Below are 19,384 nucleotides of genomic sequence, written 5' to 3' on the forward strand. Positions count from 1 at the left end.
GGACATCCAGGCATGGAGTCTACAAAAAGGAGAGCAAGGGACAACGTATTCTGGCTGACAATAAACTCTGACATTGAGAACAAAGTCAAATCATGCAGCATTTGCAACGGTCTAAAGCCTCACCAACAAAAACAACCCCTGAAACTACACCAAATTCCTGATCTTCCCTGGTCCATCACAGCCACAGACATATTCGAATGGGACAATCACCACTACCTCGTGCTCGTGGATTCATATTCTGGATGGTTTGAAATAGATAAACTTGAAAACCTAACATCTGCCTCAGTCATTAACAAACTCAAACACCACTTCTCAGTACATGGGATACCACAGAAACTGTACTCAGACAATGGCACCCAGTTTACCAGCCAGACCTTTCGTGAGTTTGCCACACACTGGGAGTTCATACATGTCACAAGCAGCCCTGAGTTCCCTCAGTCAAATGGACTCAGTGAAAGAGCTGTCCGGAGTGCTAAAAGACTCCTTGAAACATCAAAAAGAGATGGAACTGATTTCTATTTGAACCTGTTACATCTACGCAACACGCCACGAGACAACATTCTTGGCTCACCAGCACAGAGGCTGCTATCAAGACGAACGCGGTCAACCCTTCCTGTGTGCAGAAAACTGCTAACACCAACAGCAAAAGTGACAACCACTATCAAAACTCAACTCACAAAAAAGCGTAAAACTCAAAAACAGCACTACGACAAGTCCAGCAAGCTGCTCAGTCCATTAACACCAAACGAGGTGGTGAGATTACAAACACAGAGAGGACATGACAAGATTGGAGTTGTAAGTAAAGTATGTGCTGAACCTCACTCATATGTCGTTGAGTCGGGTGGAAAAGAATACAGGCGCAACAGACAACATCTTCTGCCTGTGAGCGAGCCTCAACCTGAAAAGCTCGCTACAACTCAAGATGAACTGGACTCATCTCGAAGAGCGGATGAATCTGAACCTTATAAAACACAAACCAACAAACATGAAACAGTTCAAGTTCAACTCGACCCACCACAACATGGCACAAAACAGCAGGAACAGGTGATAACACCTACAAAATGCCAAGTACGTTCTGATGACAACTTGTACCGAACCAGATCTGGTAGAGTGTCTAAACCGAATAGTAAATACGTGGATTAAAAGCACACTGGTGCTGTATTTTCTGTTTTGAAATGTGTTTTATCTTGTGTTATGTTATTGCATACTTGTCGCAGTTATGACAATGATTACTGTGAATTTCATTTGATATTTGAAGCCTCATTTTGTTTTGTAATCCATAACCTGATAAGTTCTTCAATTACGGTGGTGTTGTTTGATTTGGGTTTGCCTGAAAAGTGCAAAACTAAGAAGAAGAAAAAAACTGAAAAGATAACAGCAATGTTATGTTTGTCCATACTGCCTCCTGTTGCTGCTGTTACGGAGAGTTCCAGCAGGTGTCGCTGTGGTTCCCTCTAGGGGTTATGTGTACTTCCTGTTATGAGTGTACGGACGTTCATGTTGGCTGCTAATAAACGCCTGGCATACAGTTACAGTGGACTGGTTATTATAAGCAGAACCTACAATAGGATTGCACCAAAGAAGAAGAAGAAAAGAATGAGGAGGGGCTCTAACTGATAATGAACATAACTACAGGCTTGGAGGTCCTAAAAGTCAGGTATAAAAGAAGAATGGTTTGGGGGTTAAGAACACATTTTGGGTAATTATAACAATGTGATTTATGACCCTGTTACACTAGGTTGTAGGCACAAGACTTGAATAATAAGCTAAGTCACTAGAAAGTAATATATAAACAATGCTGACAACCTAAATATCCAAAAGAAATGGTGACAAAAACCCAAACATTAATTATTCAAAAAAAGGTGTGAGCCCAAAAATCTCAAAACAAGAGGCAGGTACAGTGATATTTATTAACAGCATGTAGAAGTGTTACTTCTGATGCGTGGAAATCCCACAGTGGAAATATTATTATTATCATTTCTAAGAGTATAACAATTTTAATTGGAATGAAAAGAAAAGCAGAAGATCGATACCAAAACATGCAGTATCGCACACCACTACCCACAATGCATTGCGGCCTGCCGTCAATCCCGAAGCGCGCTAATTTTGAAATAACACACCACGTGATTACGTTGTGCAGCTGAGTCACGTGACGCACAGCAACAAATCGCTGCAGAGCTGGGTAAAGGGGGCGGAGCAAAGTGTGTGCGCTGGAGAGGATTGAGCAGAGAGAGAGCTGCTTTTTCGTGAAACGGGAGTAAAGTAGTAAACCTACAGGATCATATACAACTACCTACTTTTCAATCGATATCTGCATCGATCTACCCACCGCTGTCTCTTGGATTGTAGCTGAGATCAGCGCGAACCACGTGTGTCTCAGCTTCCTGATCTGTTAACTGTGTTTGGAAAGGCTTCTAGCTTAATCACAGAGTTCTCTTGTTTGTGGGCTCATCTAAAGGTAAGCACGGAGCTAACTTTGATGTGGTTTTAGTTTATGTTTTTCTCTGGTGAGAATAATAGATTGCTTACTAGTGATGGCCAAATGAAGCTTTCCGAAGCACTGAAGCTTGTATTGAAAAACGGTTCATTACTCGAAGCTTTTCAACACAGTCCTCTCCGGTGACATCTGGTGGTGAAAATTTTGAAGAGCAGCTTGAATCTGCAAAATAAAACGGACTGCTCAATTATCACTGCTCACTCAAGAGTGGAGTTCTCTCTGATATTGGGCCACCGTTCCGTTGCTTTGAACATGTAATTGGTTTTGTTTTCTCGATTGGGGGGCTGAAAAAAATGTAATGCGTATTTGCGTAATACATTTTGATCAATAAACTTTCCCTATTTAAACATGCACTATGGTGGCCTTTCTTTGCTCATAACTCCTTGATGTTGGTAAATACAATAAGTGAGCAATATATATAATATACATATGATAATGCACAGCACATTATGGAGTATGCCCCTGCTGTGAAGTCCTGCCTCCATCTACTTGTCGTTTAATCACTGGACAGCTGGACAGGTTCATACAAAATATTAGATTAGGCCAATTGTCCTATACATATTTTTGACCTAGGGGTGGGATTGATTGTGAACTGGAAAGGGAAAATGCTTAGGGAGCTGAGTACGGCTGCATCGTCACTGATTTGTAGAATCATTTTGATTCGATACAGGATCCGATTCAATTTGATTGGAATCTGGAAAGTTTTGCCTCAGTCAGAAATATTACAAGTCTGATCATTTAACAGTATATATCCATAATTTCGTATCTATTAAAAGAAAGCTGACACATGTGAGACTTAATTAGAGATGTAAACAGAGAGTTATGAAACCTGCAGCTGCAGAAGCCAGCGAAAAAAAAAGAGGCAAACACAGCGCGGACCCGCCGACACATCAAAATCTGATTCTGACGTGTCGGGTCCGCGCTCTGTGTTCACGTTTGTATGCAGAATCCGTAAACCTGCTCCCAGTTACTGTTTTAGCTGCATGGTGTTTGACGACATGTTGTGAGGTTTAACCTGAGATGCTGGCGTTTCAGGCATAATAACGTTAATTTACAAATCGACACGGGATTTTAATGAATCAATATCACTTTATTCAATTTAGCATGGATTGTAATCAGAAAAGCGATAATCAAAACCCACCCCTAATCAAGAACTTGCAAAGTAAAAACATGATCAATGTAAGGTAGCCCTTTTGTTATTTACAGTTAACAAGAGGATTAGTGTTACTGTGCGCTGGCTGAGTCTGTTTCTTTTCTTAGAAATAGTTTCTCCTGCCCTGGAGAAAATCCACTTGCATGGAACAGAAGAGGCTGTGGAGTGCAGGAACTACACTGCAAGTTGGTAGATATGCAGGTATTCCTGGGTCCTGCAGACTATCACCTAAAAACAATAAACAAAATGATTTTCTAAACTGTGTAGCAATGTCATGTACGTATAGTGTCAAATACATTTTTGTAGTCTTCATCAGCTTTAATTCACATGGAAGTGTTCCTAAAGTCATATGCTGTAATGATATTTACATTATGAAAACATGATTTTGGACATTTCAAGTTTTTCACTTCGGCAGATAAAATGAATTGAGCAAAATCAACTCAAAATATTCCCACACGCCAGAACGTCCTCTCTTCCTCGCTGGCTCCATATCTGTCAGTGGAATGATCACCTCGTCGCTAACTGTCACCATCAACACACTCCACGAATCCCGTGGATGATTCACTTCCTTATATCTGTTTGAATCAGGTACCGAAGCAGTTACGTGCGTAATGAAGCTTCGGACGTCACTGGTCACGTGACTTTTGCCAAACGAAGCAAGCCTCGACACAGTGCTTCTGAACCAGTGTGTTGTTTTTTTCGACACACGCTCCAGAGCGTCAGCTTCAAGCGGGCCATCACATTGAAGTTAGGGAGACTGTAGAGTTTGTGATTGCTTGCAATATTATAATATGGCGGTTGCTAGGAGGTAAGAATACATATAACAAAATAATCTTGGAATATGAACAAAAGGATGGAGTGCAGGGGAGGAGAACAACCAACCCCCAGGACATGAAGCCGCGGGTACAAGCCTGGGGGAGGGCAATCAGCCTTTAGTGGACAATTATGTTATGAAAAATGACGTATTAACTACTACAAAACACTGACCTTTGTGGAAATGCTTGGAGCAGACTAACAAGTGAGCTGGAGTGTTCTGCGACGTTATATTTGTCTTCGAATGGTGTGAAATGTGAAAGCCTGCATGCCATAGTTTGCCCTAGTGACAAGCCTGCATGCTTGCCACTAGGGCTGGGCCATATTATACCGTTCACGGTAATACCGGTACAATGTTAGGCAACGATAAGAAAATGGACTATTGCGATAGAATATGGGTAAAACACGCATGCGCAGTGCCTTTGTTTTCATACGCACATGGCCGAAAAAGCATGGCGGCAACAGAGAATGAGAAGGGAGAAAGCGGATCGTTGAGTGAAACGGATGAACCAGAATTAGTTTGTAAAAATGGTTCCACTTCAGTAATGTGGAGCTGGTTTGGTGTTTGTCCGTCAGATACACAACAAAGCACATTTTTTTTTTGTAGAAAAAGCAAGCGGGCCCTCATTATTGCCATATTTGTTGGACTAAGGCGCTCGTAAATCTGGGAGTAATCTGGGTCCTAAACTCCGTCCCTTCAGGTCCCAAAGTCAAACGAACACTTCAGCATCACTGAGTTAAAAACTTCTAAATTCTTTCTTAAATCTCTGAAGGATGTGGCCCTGCCACTACCCGATCTGTACCAGAAACCAGATACAATGCCGGACACTGTTTCTTCTTCTTCTTCGATGTTTATCAGTGGCTTGTACATGCATGTACATGCAGTGCTGCCATCTTCCTTTTCAGTCAGTTATTACGCTCTTTAATCCTACTATGTATTTCTGCTTCTTTCGGGCTTTTACAAAGCTTCAAAAAAAAGAAATATATATATATATATATTAGGGGTGCAACGATACACAAAATTCACAATTCAGTTCGATATTTTTTCAATAGAAAAAAATTTTCATGCCTTTGTAATTTGTCATTTATTAAAATTATAAATATATATTTTAACAAGTACAGTTTTTAAATTTAATGTTGCTGAAACAACCAAGTAATAAAAAAATAAATCTATCTGATTGAGGAATCACTCATCTTTGGAAATGAGAGTTTATTACAGAGAAATGTCTCTTTCCTAAATAAAAGCTATACTATACGCTTCTTCTGGGCTATATTCTCAGCAGCATATTAAACACATCAGGTCCCAATAAGGAGAATCGTGTGCTAATGACTCTGGTAAAGTTTGTAGCATGTGTGCTTGTTGTTTTAGTCTGCTTCCACTTGTCTTTGCACTAGGATGATGTCGGCGTAAATGTGCAGTCCTATTCATTGTGTTCCCACTAGTGCTGTCAGCGTTAATCTGAAATGACGTTAACGCCACAACACGGCAAATCTCCGTTAACGAGCTACCGCGGGGCTAACTGCGCTAACACAATAGTTCCCACCCATGTAATTGAGCATTGCGTGGCACATCCAACATACTGTTTTACTTTTGTCCATGACGCGCTTACCTTCAGGGTCATACTTCACATGAAGACCAAAATAGTTCCAAAGGCCAGATCTGAATGAGGGTGGGGTGGGGGAGGTTCAATTTGCCATGTTACAACGAGCTTAGCTACTGTCTTGCTAGCTTGTGCTGCGCTCAGTGGATCTGCGCTCGACAGTGGAGCCTAGGCGGAGTAGTCGAATGCAGATCCACTGAGCTCTCAACACAGACAGCATTATCAGAAGAAAAGTTGATAAAATAAATTAAAATTTTGTATTGTTTGATACATATGCGTACCGAACCGAAAGCACTGTATCGAACGGTTCAATATCGATATCGATTGATACTTTTTTTTTTTACAACAGGAGTAACAGGAGCAGAAGAGTCTGTTGGAGCAGCAGAGGAACAATTTCAGCCATTTGGACTCAGCTCAGCCACTACAGAGGAAAAAATGTCTTCAACACAAAAGGTGAGAAAAACATCACAGACAACACAACACTTATTGAAACTGTGTGTTCAGCTGGTTGGTTTTTAAAAACCCGTTAACAGCAGCTTTATCTTTTCTATCCTGGGCTCATCCATATATACAGAATCTACATTCAAAATCAGAAACCACAGAAGTCACAAGAAAATACAAAGATCATATTTTATCTACACACATTGAAACAACAATATCATCAGTTGAACTGAAAAAAATTTTGTGAAATAAAAGATTTTCTCCGCTGATCAATATTTCCTAATGTCATTTTAATTATACCTCTCTTTGTGTCACATCATTGTAATGTGATACTATCACCAGAAGGTGGTGGTAACACACCAGCAATGTGTTTGTTGACATGTTTCATTCCACTGACGGAGGGAGTTTCAGTTTGTTCCACGACTGCATTTCACTCACTGCCTCTGTCACTGCAGGACCAACATGGAGCAAGAAGTCAGCACTCTCAGGAGGCTGACAAACCTCACAGAAGAAAGGGAGAGAAAACGTACAGCTGTGACTTGTGTGGAAAGTCTTTTACCCTGGCTGGAGCCTTAAAAACACACCAACTCATCCACAGTGGAGTTAAAGCATACAGCTGTGACTTGTGTGGAAAGTCTTTTACCCTGGCTGGAGCCTTAAAGAAACACCAACTCATCCACAGTGGAGTTAAAGCATACAGCTGTGACTTGTGTGGAAAGTCTTTTACCTGGGCTGGAAACTTAAAGAAACACCAACTCATCCACAGTGGAGTTAAAGCATACAGCTGTGACTTGTGTGGAAAGTCTTTTGCCCGGGCAGGAGACTTAAAGAAACACCAACTCATCCACAGTGGAGTTAAAGCATACAGCTGTGACTTGTGTGGAAAGTCTTTTACCCTGGCTGAAGATTTAAAGAAACACCAACTCATCCACAGTGGAGTTAAATCTTACAGCTGTGAATTGTGTGGAAAGTCTTTTACCCTGGCTGGAGCCTTAAAAACACACCAACTCATCCACAGTGGAGTTAAAGCATACAGCTGTGACTTGTGTGGAAAGTCTTTTGCCCAGGCAGGAGACTTAAAGAAACACCAACTCATCCACAGTGGATTTAAACCTTACAGCTGTGAGTTGTGTGGAAAGTCTTTTACCCTGGCTGGAGGCTTAAAAAAACACCAACTCATCCACAGTGGATTTAAAGCGTACAGTTGTGAATTGTGTGGAAAGTCTTTTACCCAGGCAGGAGACTTAAAAAGACACCAACTCATCCACAGTGGAGTTAAAGCGTACAGCTGTGAATTGTGTGGAAAGTCTTTTACCCTGGCTGGAGGCTTAAAAAAACACCAACTCATCCACAGTGTAGTTTAAGCACACTACTGTGACTTGTGTTGTAAAGCTTTTGCTCAAAGTCGAAACTTACAGAAGCATCTAGTTACCCACTCTGGAATTAAGGTGTACAGCTGCGATTTTTGTGCAGGGCTCTCAAAATTTCAAAATCCCTGGTAGCCCTTCGGGCAGGGACTCTTCAGTTTTTGGTAGCCCAAAATAAATGTAAGTAGTCCGAATAAAAAAAGAGAGCAATTTTTTGATTGATGTTTTGTTTCCTGTTTTGTTTCCTTTACAATATTATACATTAAAGTATAATATTGTATAAAAATTACAATCATCAACTCAAATACTTGGTTCTAATTGAACAGAAATTTCTATGAACTTGTAAGAACTGTGTAGAACATGAATCAGTCTGTGTCAGATCCTGAATTTAAAATTTCCACTGAAGTCACGGGTAAGAGACAAGTGGAACCAAGATCTAGGCCATTTGCTTTTTGAAGTTTGCAAAGACTGCTAAATTTTGCCAGTGGTAGTTCACTCTTTGCAACATAGTACGCTGTTATAAACAGATTTTTCAGGTTTATTTTTAGTATGTTATTTGCAATTGGTGTTTGTTCTGGGAAAGATATTGCAGACTGAGCAATAATGCATTTCTTGCATTTCTCATGGCTTCTAATGGGGGCCTTTTTTTAAATGACTGGTCCCAGTAACAAAGGCGCTTGTCGACTCAGAAATCGAGAGAAAACCAACAACACACCCGGCAGAACATTATGTTATTTACACTGGTGCACATAAGTGGTCCGCAGGTGCGCATTCGCTGTCAAAATAAAAGACGCGCACCAGATAAGAAGTTGCAACGCGCGTTTGCGTCCATATAAAAAGCACTGTTTTTGTCCGCTAGAGTGGGATTTTCACGGCACATTCCGCACCACATCTCTGTGCGTTCATCATTTGTTTGAAGCCAGATCACCTCCTGCAACCACTTTTCCGAGAATACGCGCTTCTTTTGTGGTTCGGACTCCTTCTGACATTTCTTTGGAGGTGGAGGAACACCAAAGTAATTGCTTAAAGGAGCTTCTTCGACATCTTTAAGAGTTTTAAACAAATGTCTGTCCTCCTCCAGAAAATCTTATGTATGCAAACACGTGTTGCAACTTCTTATCTTGTGCGCGTTTTTTTTTCTTTTTTCTTTTTTTTTTCTTTGACAGTGAATGCGCACCTGCGGACCACTTATGTGCAGCCCTGGTTATTTAGCTCGTCATATTGCAGCCACAGAGATTCTTTTGTCCATGAAACCATAAAGCTGCACTTTCTTTTTGCCTTATAGTCTGATTTGTCATAACTTTTCCGTTTTGTGGTAAGCTTTTCTTTGGCTGTCACTTCTTCACCCTGACCTGTCTTATTTGGCTCAGCAGAACTAAAATATATATCCTGCTGCTTTTACACACACACACACATAACCGTCAGCGATTCTCTGCGCGATCAACCTCTCATATGTTTAAGCTTGCTGCAGGAAATTTCACTTGTCATGTTTGCATAGTAAGCTAACGATTGATAAGACGATGTCAGAGGAATTGGTGCGCAAATTATCATCACTCAGTGCTGTCGCTCTCTATACACAGTTCACACGATTGCAAAGTGAAAGCAAAAAACAAGCGCAAATTCAAACGCGATTTCAATATGTCACATGTTGACGGTGGCTCACCAATGCCAATGACATAATTACCCAGCTACATTTCCGAAAGAATGCAAAAGCATTGACATATATTTTTCCTTCCTACAATAGCCCGACGGGCAGGGCAGAGATAGATTTTGGTAGCCCGACTGGAAAAATCGCTAGCCCCGGGACGTCGGGCTAGCGATTTTGCGAGCCCTGTTGTGGAAAAAGGTTCAGTGACAAACAGTACCGAAATATTCACCCACTGATTTACACTGGAAATTATGTTTCCTGCTGTGATCAGTGTGGGAAACTGTTTACAACAGATGCACAGTTACAACGACACATGTTTAGCCACTCTGAGGAGAGACCTTACAAAAGTGAACTGTGTGAGAAGACTTTTAAAGTTCCACATCACCTGAAAAAAACACCAACAGATCCACACCAGAAATTAACTCTACAAGTGCAGTTACTGTGAGGATGTATTGATTTTTTTTATCTTGTAATTTTAACCTGATTGTTTGGAACAGGTCTGATCAATAAACTTGTGGAGTTATACTGAATGAACAGTTTGGAAAAATGAAGAGTCATTTTCGCTTGGTAAGCTGAGTGTTTTAATGTAAACAGTAAAACGTAGTTGGACATTGGCAGAGATCACTTACGCTGTCACTGTTTAGAAGCAGAGCAACACAGATGGATCCAGTTCTCAACCCTGTCGTCACTGTAGTGTAGTCACCTCCAATCATCAACGGGACCTTAAACCACGTCAACGTAGACACACTGGGCCCTATTTCAGGAAGCCGGTTTAGAAAACTCAGAGTGAAAAACGATACTCAGGGTTGAGTAACCCTGAACTGTCCAACTCGGAATATTCTGTTTCAGAAAGGCTGATAACAAGTAGTTCAATCAACGCGGAGTTGCTTTAACCCCAAGTTAAGCGCGCACACGAGGATACATAAAGCCCTGATTAGTGGAGCACAGATTAAGCGAGTCACCATGGAGACGGAGGGAAAGAAGGCACGGTCAATGTATTTTACAGCGCTTGAGGCTGAAATTCTGATGGCAGCATATGTTGATAACATGCAAATTTTGCAGAAAAAAAGTAACACAGCCTCAGCTGCAAAAGAAAGGGAGCATGCATGGCAAAACATAGCTGACAGTCAATGCGTGAGTGTTAATTTAAACATTGATCTAGGGATTTCCACCCATTTAACACGTTATTTATTATATTTCATTTTTTATTTTATACATTTTATTTCGTGATGTGATGTGAGCGCAGGTGCAACCCAACAGGCCCCAAACGTTCCTGGCAACAAGTAAAAATGAAATATAAAAATATAGTCCAAACAGGTAAGGTGAAATTGTATTATGAGCCATAGTGCTTGATCTGTTTGTCCTATGTAAATCAATTGCAGTTAGAGGCTACATTAATTTCCCGCTCTAATCACTCTCTCCCGGCGGAGAGCTCTGCGGAGAATTTGGGCTTCAACATCTACTGGCTCTTCAAGGAAGGGGCACGCCATGTCTGACCTACAGTCAGGTTTCCGACAAAGAGGCGGAGAAAGTCAGGGTTAGTTGAAGTAAACCTGCTAGGGGGCAGGTTAGCTTCACGGAGTGTGTCGTCATAGTAACTCACTCAGGATTAATCTAAACTCGCTTTGTGAAACCGAAAACCCAGAGTTTTCGTTAACTCAGGGTATACTTACTCAGAGTTTGCACTAAACCGGCTTCCTGAAATAGGGCCCTGGAGACAAAATGAACTACTGCAAAGAATGTGGGAGAGGCTTCCACACACCAAGTACATTAAAAATACATGAACTCTTCCACAGTGGGGTCAAACAGCACATCTGTGACTAGTGTGGGTCATCCTTCACCACTGCACGTGAGCTTAACGAACAAGAATTAGCAAATCCACACAGGAGAGACACCATACAAGTGCAGACACTGTGACAAAAACTTCTCACAATCAGGTCATCGTAACAAACATGATTGTACACACATGGAAGCGAACTTCAGCTCTGACCAGTGTGACAAGAGCTTCAGGAATCTCAGTTCATACTCCAAACACAAACGATTCCACGCTGTAAATAAACTGTTTCACTGTTACCAATGTGCCAAAACATACACTTCATTATCTGCTCTGTGCAAACATCAGCCTGATCATGCATGGGTCCGTTCTTTGTACCTCGCCAAGTAAGTTAGCTGGATTTGATTGTTGACAATTTTGCGTGATCTTGGATCGTTCAGTTCTCCGAAGCTCATCCGGGACTTGCTGTCATAGCAACAGATCCGTAAGCGTAAACCTGCTTGGGAGCAGGCTTACTTTATGTAAACAGGATTAGATTGCGGCCACTCAGGTATGTCCGCTTCATTTATACGAAAGCAACAGCGATATTTTATCACTATATTTCCATAAATAAATATTATCAATGTAACTAAAGATAATGCAGTATTTGATTCTTTTATTGATTTCATACAGATACATACAGGTCATTTCCTAAAAAAAGGGAAATGTACTATTGACATTCTATTACATGTATTTGATTATTTCAGATGTAATTCATATTTTAGAGTAGTAATAGTAAATTACTTCGTGTAATCAAGATGAGAGACCACAGCTATAAAAGTGAAGGTGGATTTGGGAAGTCTGTCGCAGCCATGTCCTGTCCGTTTGTACACGAGCAACCCATTGCGGAAGGTGCAAGATTGATAAGGAGAGTTTTCAGAATTCAGCGTATACTGCGTGATAGACAGGATCCTTTAGCTCAGCGCGACAGTGTGCTCATAGAGAGATATCGATTTTCCCGTGAGGGTATTATTCACTTAACCAACTTGTTGACGAGAGGGTGCAGGACCACCACCTGTCTTTTTTTGCTCTGCCCTTTTCTTGGTTACACAGCTGTAGCAACTCCACCAGTGTGTGAATGTGAGAGTGAATGAATAGTGGCATTGTAAAGCGCTTTGGGTGCCTTGAAAAGCGCTATATAAATCCAATCCATTATTATTATTATTATTATTAATAAATTACTTACGAGTTTAATTTGTCAGCAACTTTCGTCCAGCCCTCTCTCCTTGCTTTTGCAGCCTTTGCAGTGTTCCCTTGCGTTTTAATTAAACCCTGAAACTCCTGAAATCCCTCAATCAGGAGTTCTTGCTCTGCTGCCGAAAAATACCGAGCGTGCTCCTTCGACATTTTCGCCGACCAATCAAAGGGTTGCAGATCAATGTTTCTACTATCGATGCGTAGCCCCTGTTGGGCCACCCAGTGATCTCACATTACTTCATCCAGCTGTACTAATCGTCAACAACAGGTGTGTTTGGAGACCCGGAATAGCGAGCTCAAAGTTGGCGCGATGATTTGAACTTGGATGTGTCATTTGATCTTGGATGTAGTAAGCGAGGTAGGGATGGGTATCGAAACCCGGTTCTTGTTGAGAACCGGTTCCCACTGTTTCAATTCCTTGGAATTGTTTGCCATTTTTGCAATCGATTCTCTTAGCGATTCCAGTCGCCCCGAATGATGTCACCACGTTGCGGAGCGTCATTTACCTGGCAGGAAACACGGCGGTTCAAACGCTCAAAAGTTTGGTTATACTTTACGAGAACGGATGACAACAGGGCAACTTGCAATACTTGCAAAGTAGATATTTCATTTAAGGGAGGAAACACTACGAATATGCAAAAGCATTTACTCACAAAACACGTGATAACCTGAAATGAATGTCATGTTTTTAATTCCGCTCTCCGGACTCGTGAATCTCAACCCAGCAGCAGCGGTAACGTTTGCACGTCCTGTCCCGTTAATGCGGCAGGTAAATAATCAACAGTGCATATTATGTTAGCGCGATCTGCCTTATTGCAAAACCTGCCATTACTGTGCGCTGCATTTAGGTGACCATGATGAGAGAGACAGACAGATTCTGGCTCAGATGCTGGCAGTTCTCGCTGCAGTCTACCGGTAGCATCTCCTTTCAGGCCAGGATAGACGAATGTCACCAAGCAGTGACTAAGTTTGTGGTAAAAGGCTTGCACCTTGCACAGCAGATGCCCCCAATTTTCGGTAAGTGAATGTGTTTAATTGTAGGCAGGGACATTACTGGATATTCTTGTGTAATTGCTACATAATAATTTATGTTATACTTTGTTATTGCTACAGAAGAATTTTTTTTTTATTATTCTACATTTACAATTTTTTTTTTCCTGGGACCCTGTGACACCCCATTGAAGAGCCGTAGGCTGGATCTCTTAACCCTTTAAGACCTACCATAGAACCAAGTCCGCCAGAGCTTATATTATATTTTTACATGCTGTGGAGCCATTTTTGGGAGCATTTCAAGTTGCTATACATCAATACAACCATTATAGCCCAAATTTTAATAATATGTATGCATTAAGTGCATAGTAATTACATAAATTGCAAAAAAAGTGCAATAAACTACAAAAAAATTGAAAATCGTTTTTGATTTTTTAACATATATTTCTAGTTAGAGAAATTTAAGAGGCTTATCCCTCAAAACTGTAAATACAAAAAAGTTGCACAAACTAGTTTCCCACCACAGAAAACTTATTTTGAGTGTCTTCATAGTTTTATTTTTGAAATACACCAATTTTCATATACTGCAGGAAAAACGAAAATAAATATTATAATGCAAATTTGCAAAATAACAGCATATGCATCAAAATAAACTATTTCCAGCAGTGCAATATGAGTCCTCAGCATCCCAGAAACGACACAGAAAGTCATAAAGTCAAACATAACTTTTAAAAACACCAGTATAGGCTCATGGTAAAAAACTACATTTCCGCAAAATGACGTCACTTCCGGTTTCGGCCATGTCATGGCGGACATGCGACAGTTCACGCTGATGGACGTAGGAAGTGTTACAAACAGCTGATCGGATCGGCGAAGCGTGTTTCTGGAATATTATGTTTTTGTTGCTGCAAGCGCTTTTTATGCAATTTTTGCAAAGCTATATGTGGAAGGAAACTGTGACCTAGGACAAGCTGATGGCATAAGATGTAAGTACAACTCCTCCGGTTTCATATGCAAAAAAAAATTATTGTGCTAGCTTACGTGATTGCAGTGCTACCGGGATTTTAAAATAGTTACGCAAAATGGAGCGTGTCCGCTCCGATCGGCTTTAAAGGGTTAAGATCTCACTGCTGGGTTTGTAAGGCCATGTTACTCCTAAATTTCTATCTTGTTCAAAGAGAAGATATAAAACAAAGTTCTAAGCTAGCTTAGTGTTCTCCTTTTTAAAAAAAAAAAAAGAATCAATAAGAGAATCGATAAAGAATCAAATTGTTAAACAGAATCGAAAATGGAATCGTAATCGTGAAAATCTTATCAATACCCATCCTTAAAGCGAGGTACGAAGAACGGACCCCTGGACTGAAATCACTGAATCACAATGAATCTGAAGAGAGAGAAAGATCCTCTTCTGGCTTCAGGGTTGGACTTAAAAACCTTGAGATCAGGCTCCACAGAGTTCAGATGGAATCTCCTGTAAAGAGTGTCAGCTGATGTCACATTTGGATCTGATGAGGTAGCTCTGATTTCTGGACCTGCAGTGAATAATCCTGAATGTTACATTTAGGAAGCTGCATGTATAGATATGTACATCTATACATGCAGCTTCTCTGTCACTGTCACTACATGCAGGGCGATCAAAATTACTGATATGGATATATATATCAATTTCTTTCATTTGAACTTTCTTAGTTTTTCCAAAATTAACTTCTTTTTGTTAAAATGTATTCATTTCAAAGAAATGTTAAATGTTAAAAACGGCAGCACACATAAGGACCCTTTTGTTAATTCAAATTCTATTAAACATCTATTTTTGGCTCCTCCTTTCACTTTAGTGTATTTACTGTATCGTTGAAGTCCACATGTTGTTTTAATGAATTAATTTTGATCCACATGTTCTGCAGCTGTTTTCTTGTTAATTTGAAGTTTGCATTATGAAATCCTGATAATGTTAAAGTGTTAGTTATATTTTATGAACTCTGTGTAAAGTTTGTCTTATTAAACAGTTTGGTGTGAAAAATAAAGAAATGGTCTCAGAACAAGAAGTTTGAGCCCTGATTTCAGATTCAAACTAATTTTTCGGTGGTACATGTGGAGGTTTCTCAGGGGAGGAGACTTGGCTGTTCTCCACTCACACTGGCTGAAATGGTGAAAATGCTGTTATCATAGGATGAAATGAGGATTTGTTCCTCATTAACGAGTTGGGGGCACAAAAAATACTTTTCTTTCTTATTCTCATTTAAAATATCTAGCTTTTATTAAATAATTATCTGAATCTTGCGAACAAAGTTTTTATCTGACGTAAAATGTATAGAAATCATACATATACCAATAAGACAGTGTACATCACTGTCACAACAGCATTTGTTTTCATTCAAAGGCTTTTTGGCTTTAATACCTGGTGGGCCGGTCTCTAGTCAAAATGCCCGATTTTTTTGTCCCAGTCCAGCAGTGTCACCATGCCAGCTGACTGTATGTCATCATCAGCCAGTGTTGTTCTTAGTGGTTAAAATCTCATTCTAATAAGAGTTAAAAGCGCATTCGGTTTTTAGGTTTACAGGGTTACTGAATTATGGTTAACGGTTGGTAGAATTTTTTTTTAACATTATCTGCCAATTACATCTGCCACCCTTCTCCAAATCTGTGCCCTTACCTGGCCCCCCCCAACAAAAATTTTCTAGACACGCACACACCACTGCTTGGTGGGTATGCAAGTGAAGAGAGAGACTACATCAAAGGACACCATGGTTTCATCTGGATCCAAGGTAAGTTTCTGGACCTTGTCGGTGAGTTCTTGATGTGGTGTGCGGTGTTTCCCACGAGAGGTGCAAGGATGGTAGCAAGTAGTGGTGGGCTGGTGGGGGTTGTTAAGTTGTTTACATATTAATTATATATATCCATCCATCCATCCATCTTCATCCGCTTTATCCGGGGCCGGGTCGCGGGGGCAGCAGCCTAAGCAAAGAGGCCCAGACCTCCCTCTCCCCAGCCACCTCCTCCAGCTTATCCGGGGGAATACCAAGGCGTTCCCAGGCCAGCCGAGAGATATAATCTCTCCAGCGTGTCCTGGGTCTGCCCCGGGGCCTCCTCCCGGTGGGACATGCCTGGAACACCTCACCCAGGAGGCGCCCAGGGGGCATCCTTGTCAGATGCCCGAACCACCTCAGCTGGCTCCTTTCGAAAATATTATATATATTTTATATATATTTTTTTGTTGTTGAGAATTTTAATTGTAATTTTTGTATTATAGTTTATCAACAGTATTTGTTTTAATTTGTTTACTGGTTTGCGTGCACTTAAGATTTAAAAAAAAAAAAAAAAAAGATCGCCACCAGGGCAGACTCGATGGCATTTTCATGCTTCGCAGCATCATTTATTCTTACAATAATCACACGGTTGCTGTAACAGTACTTTCAACGGCTTCAGCTCTCCCACTGGCAGCCGTACACATCACCACCACCAACCCTGCAGCGGCATCGCAGAACACACCCTGCCACATACCCCCCTCGCCCGCTTCACCTCACCTCGCGAGCAGGCAAGGGAATCGACCCAGACCATCGACGCCCCATGCCCCAGCCCAGCGACAGGGAAGTGTCCACTCTGGCGGTCGCCCGCGCCTCCAGCGGAAGCCCCGGAGCTGGCCTGATGGCCACCCATATGGCAAGCAGCAGCGGCGCAGTAGGCGTGGAAGTGAGCTGGGGCTCACAGGCAGCTATGCAGATGGCCGGCACGCAGGACTGTGCAGCCTGCGTGCCGAAGTGGACAGCATGCACCCCCGCACACCTCGACCTCCGTCTCTCCGCCTCCGGCTCGCCCCAAGCTGTGCGCTGTCCACCCTTACAGTGATCACACGGTTGCTGTAACAGTAGCCTACATTCAACGGCTGCAACCCTCCTGCTGCCAGCTGTACACATCAACACCAAAAACAACAACAGCACAAGCAGCGCACAGGTTTTAAGCCGGCGAGGCATCATTGTAGATGCCGTGAAGGTGAGTCCATCTCATCTGCAGCGGCATCGCAGACCACGAGCCGCAACAATGATAAAACATTTTTTATTTAATTATAAATAAATAATTTCTCCTAATTATGTCCTGGGTTTTAACTAATTAATTATACCAAAGGAAACATCACACAAACACTTAAGGTCATGAAAATTAATTGCGATTTAGCAATTCAATGAGGCATCCACCTTATTTATTGAAAAGTATCGTATCAGTATTGGTATCAGCGATACTGGCCCGAATTTACTTGGTATCGGATTGATACCAAAATATGCAGTATCGCACACCACTAGTTTTTGGGAGTTCCCTTTCAGTCGATTCACTCGGTACAACACGTAAGCATGGGATATCACGCCCTCGCGTGTCCTGGCTGAAGAAACCTTTAATCACGCCTTTAAGGCAGATGACGTGTGATGACGCGCGCACGGCCCTGCCTGCACATATAGCCGCTGTCATCACAGTCATCCCTCAGTTCTTATGCTCTTCACCTCGCTGAGAACACCTCTGCTGAATTGGTCTAGCTAGCTGCTGCTAGTTAGCTCCATTGTCTGCCGACTTGAACTTAGCTTAACTGCCCCTGTTGGTGTTAGCCTCCACCGCACAATTGGTGTGTAGGCTGCCTGCGGAGCGCTAATTTCAAGTTTTCCCGTGCAGTGTTTTGCTTTGCATTTTGGAATGTACTCCAAACCGAAGCGAGCAAAGCAGAAATCTTCTGTTCGCCCCTGTCTTAAGGGATGCGGTTTCTCTTTGCACGACAGCGACCAGCACGATGCCTGCCCTGTCTGCCTGGGGATCGTCCACGCTAGGAGAGCATTGACGGAGCCTGAAGCCTGTGCGTTTTGTCGCCAGCTCCGGCGGTCAACCCTGGAAAGACGGGTGACGTTTGTGGAAAAAGTGCTGGGACGCTCAGCTGTCGCACAGCATGACCCTCTCCTTCCGAGTCTGGAGCCCCGGCTTCGTCCGAGTCCGAAGACGAGGATTTTCCGGTCGATGTCCCCGCAATTAGCTGGGCTGACCACATGGAATATGTTGATGGGTTAGCCAATGACGAGCCGGAACCATGCAGGAGCGCATGTCCCCAGGACAATGATGACGTGCTGGACATCGGCCTGGACATTCATGATTTGTCGGAGGATGAGCAGCAGAGTTCATTGTCAGCCCAATGTACCGCCGCTGCTGCGCCGGTCGGCCACGGTGACACCTCTCTTTTCTCCCTGTTTCGCTGTGCTGCTGAGAAGCTGCAGGTGGACTGGCCCTCTCCTCCACCAGCTCAGAAGCCGTCATGGTTCGCGGGGTTTTTCCTCCCACCGGAGCCCGCAACGGCCAAAAACTGCCTTCCCATGTTCCCAGACTTTCTCTGCGAGCTAACAGCATCATGGGACATACCTCTGTCTACCCGCGTCACTGTGCCCGGCTATGGACAGTACGTGGAGTTGGACGGTGCCAAGGGGGCTGGCTTAGCTAACCCACCCCCTATGGAGCCGTCTCTGGCTGCTTATCTGGCCCCGTCCCATAACCATGGTGTCGGCGGCCCCGCAACTCTGCCTTCCAAGCAGATTCTCTGCTTCGCAGCTGGAGAGGATTTATCGGGCTCAGGCCGGCACTGCTCGCGCCATGAGCTCCGTCACCATGCTCCAGACATACCAGGCATCGTGCCTGGTGGAGCTCGGATCGCTGGTTCCTGATGACAGCCCGCTGGCACCTCTTCTTAACGAGGTCAGAGTCGCCACAGATTACATCCTCCGTGCGTCTCAAATACGCACTGCCCCCTGTTCTTCTCCATAATTGACCACGATGCACCCTTGGGCATGGACGCGCTAGCGCACCAATGGCCAGACGTGCTCCTGTATGCATTTCCCCCAGTG

The 19,384-nt window shown here is 42.6% G+C and overlaps 1 protein-coding gene across 4 annotated transcripts in view; it reads left to right on the top strand.

Moving 5' to 3' along the window:
• Positions 1-2,147: 2,147 nt before the first annotated feature.
• Positions 2,148-19,384, top strand: part of LOC113012116 (uncharacterized) — a 63,499-nt gene continuing 46,262 nt past the window's right edge. The window contains exons 1-4 of one of the 4 annotated variants that reach the window (XM_080299849.1): positions 2,162-2,458; positions 3,758-3,851; positions 6,414-6,517; positions 6,961-7,999. In XM_080299849.1, the coding sequence (XP_080155975.1) occupies positions 3,794-3,851; positions 6,414-6,517; positions 6,961-7,869 (1,071 nt within the window). In that variant the 5' untranslated portion in view covers positions 2,162-2,458; positions 3,758-3,793 and the 3' untranslated portion in view covers positions 7,870-7,999. Of the gene's footprint in view, positions 2,459-3,757; positions 3,852-6,413; positions 6,518-6,960; positions 8,000-19,384 lie in introns of those variants that run through there. The other 3 variants (XM_080299851.1, XM_080299850.1, XM_080299848.1) reach the window with 3 other exon arrangements.

This window comes from Astatotilapia calliptera, chromosome 3 (genome assembly GCF_964374335.1).
Source record: "Astatotilapia calliptera chromosome 3, fAstCal68.1, whole genome shotgun sequence".
NCBI classification, from domain to species: Eukaryota; Metazoa; Chordata; class Actinopteri; order Cichliformes; family Cichlidae; genus Astatotilapia; species Astatotilapia calliptera.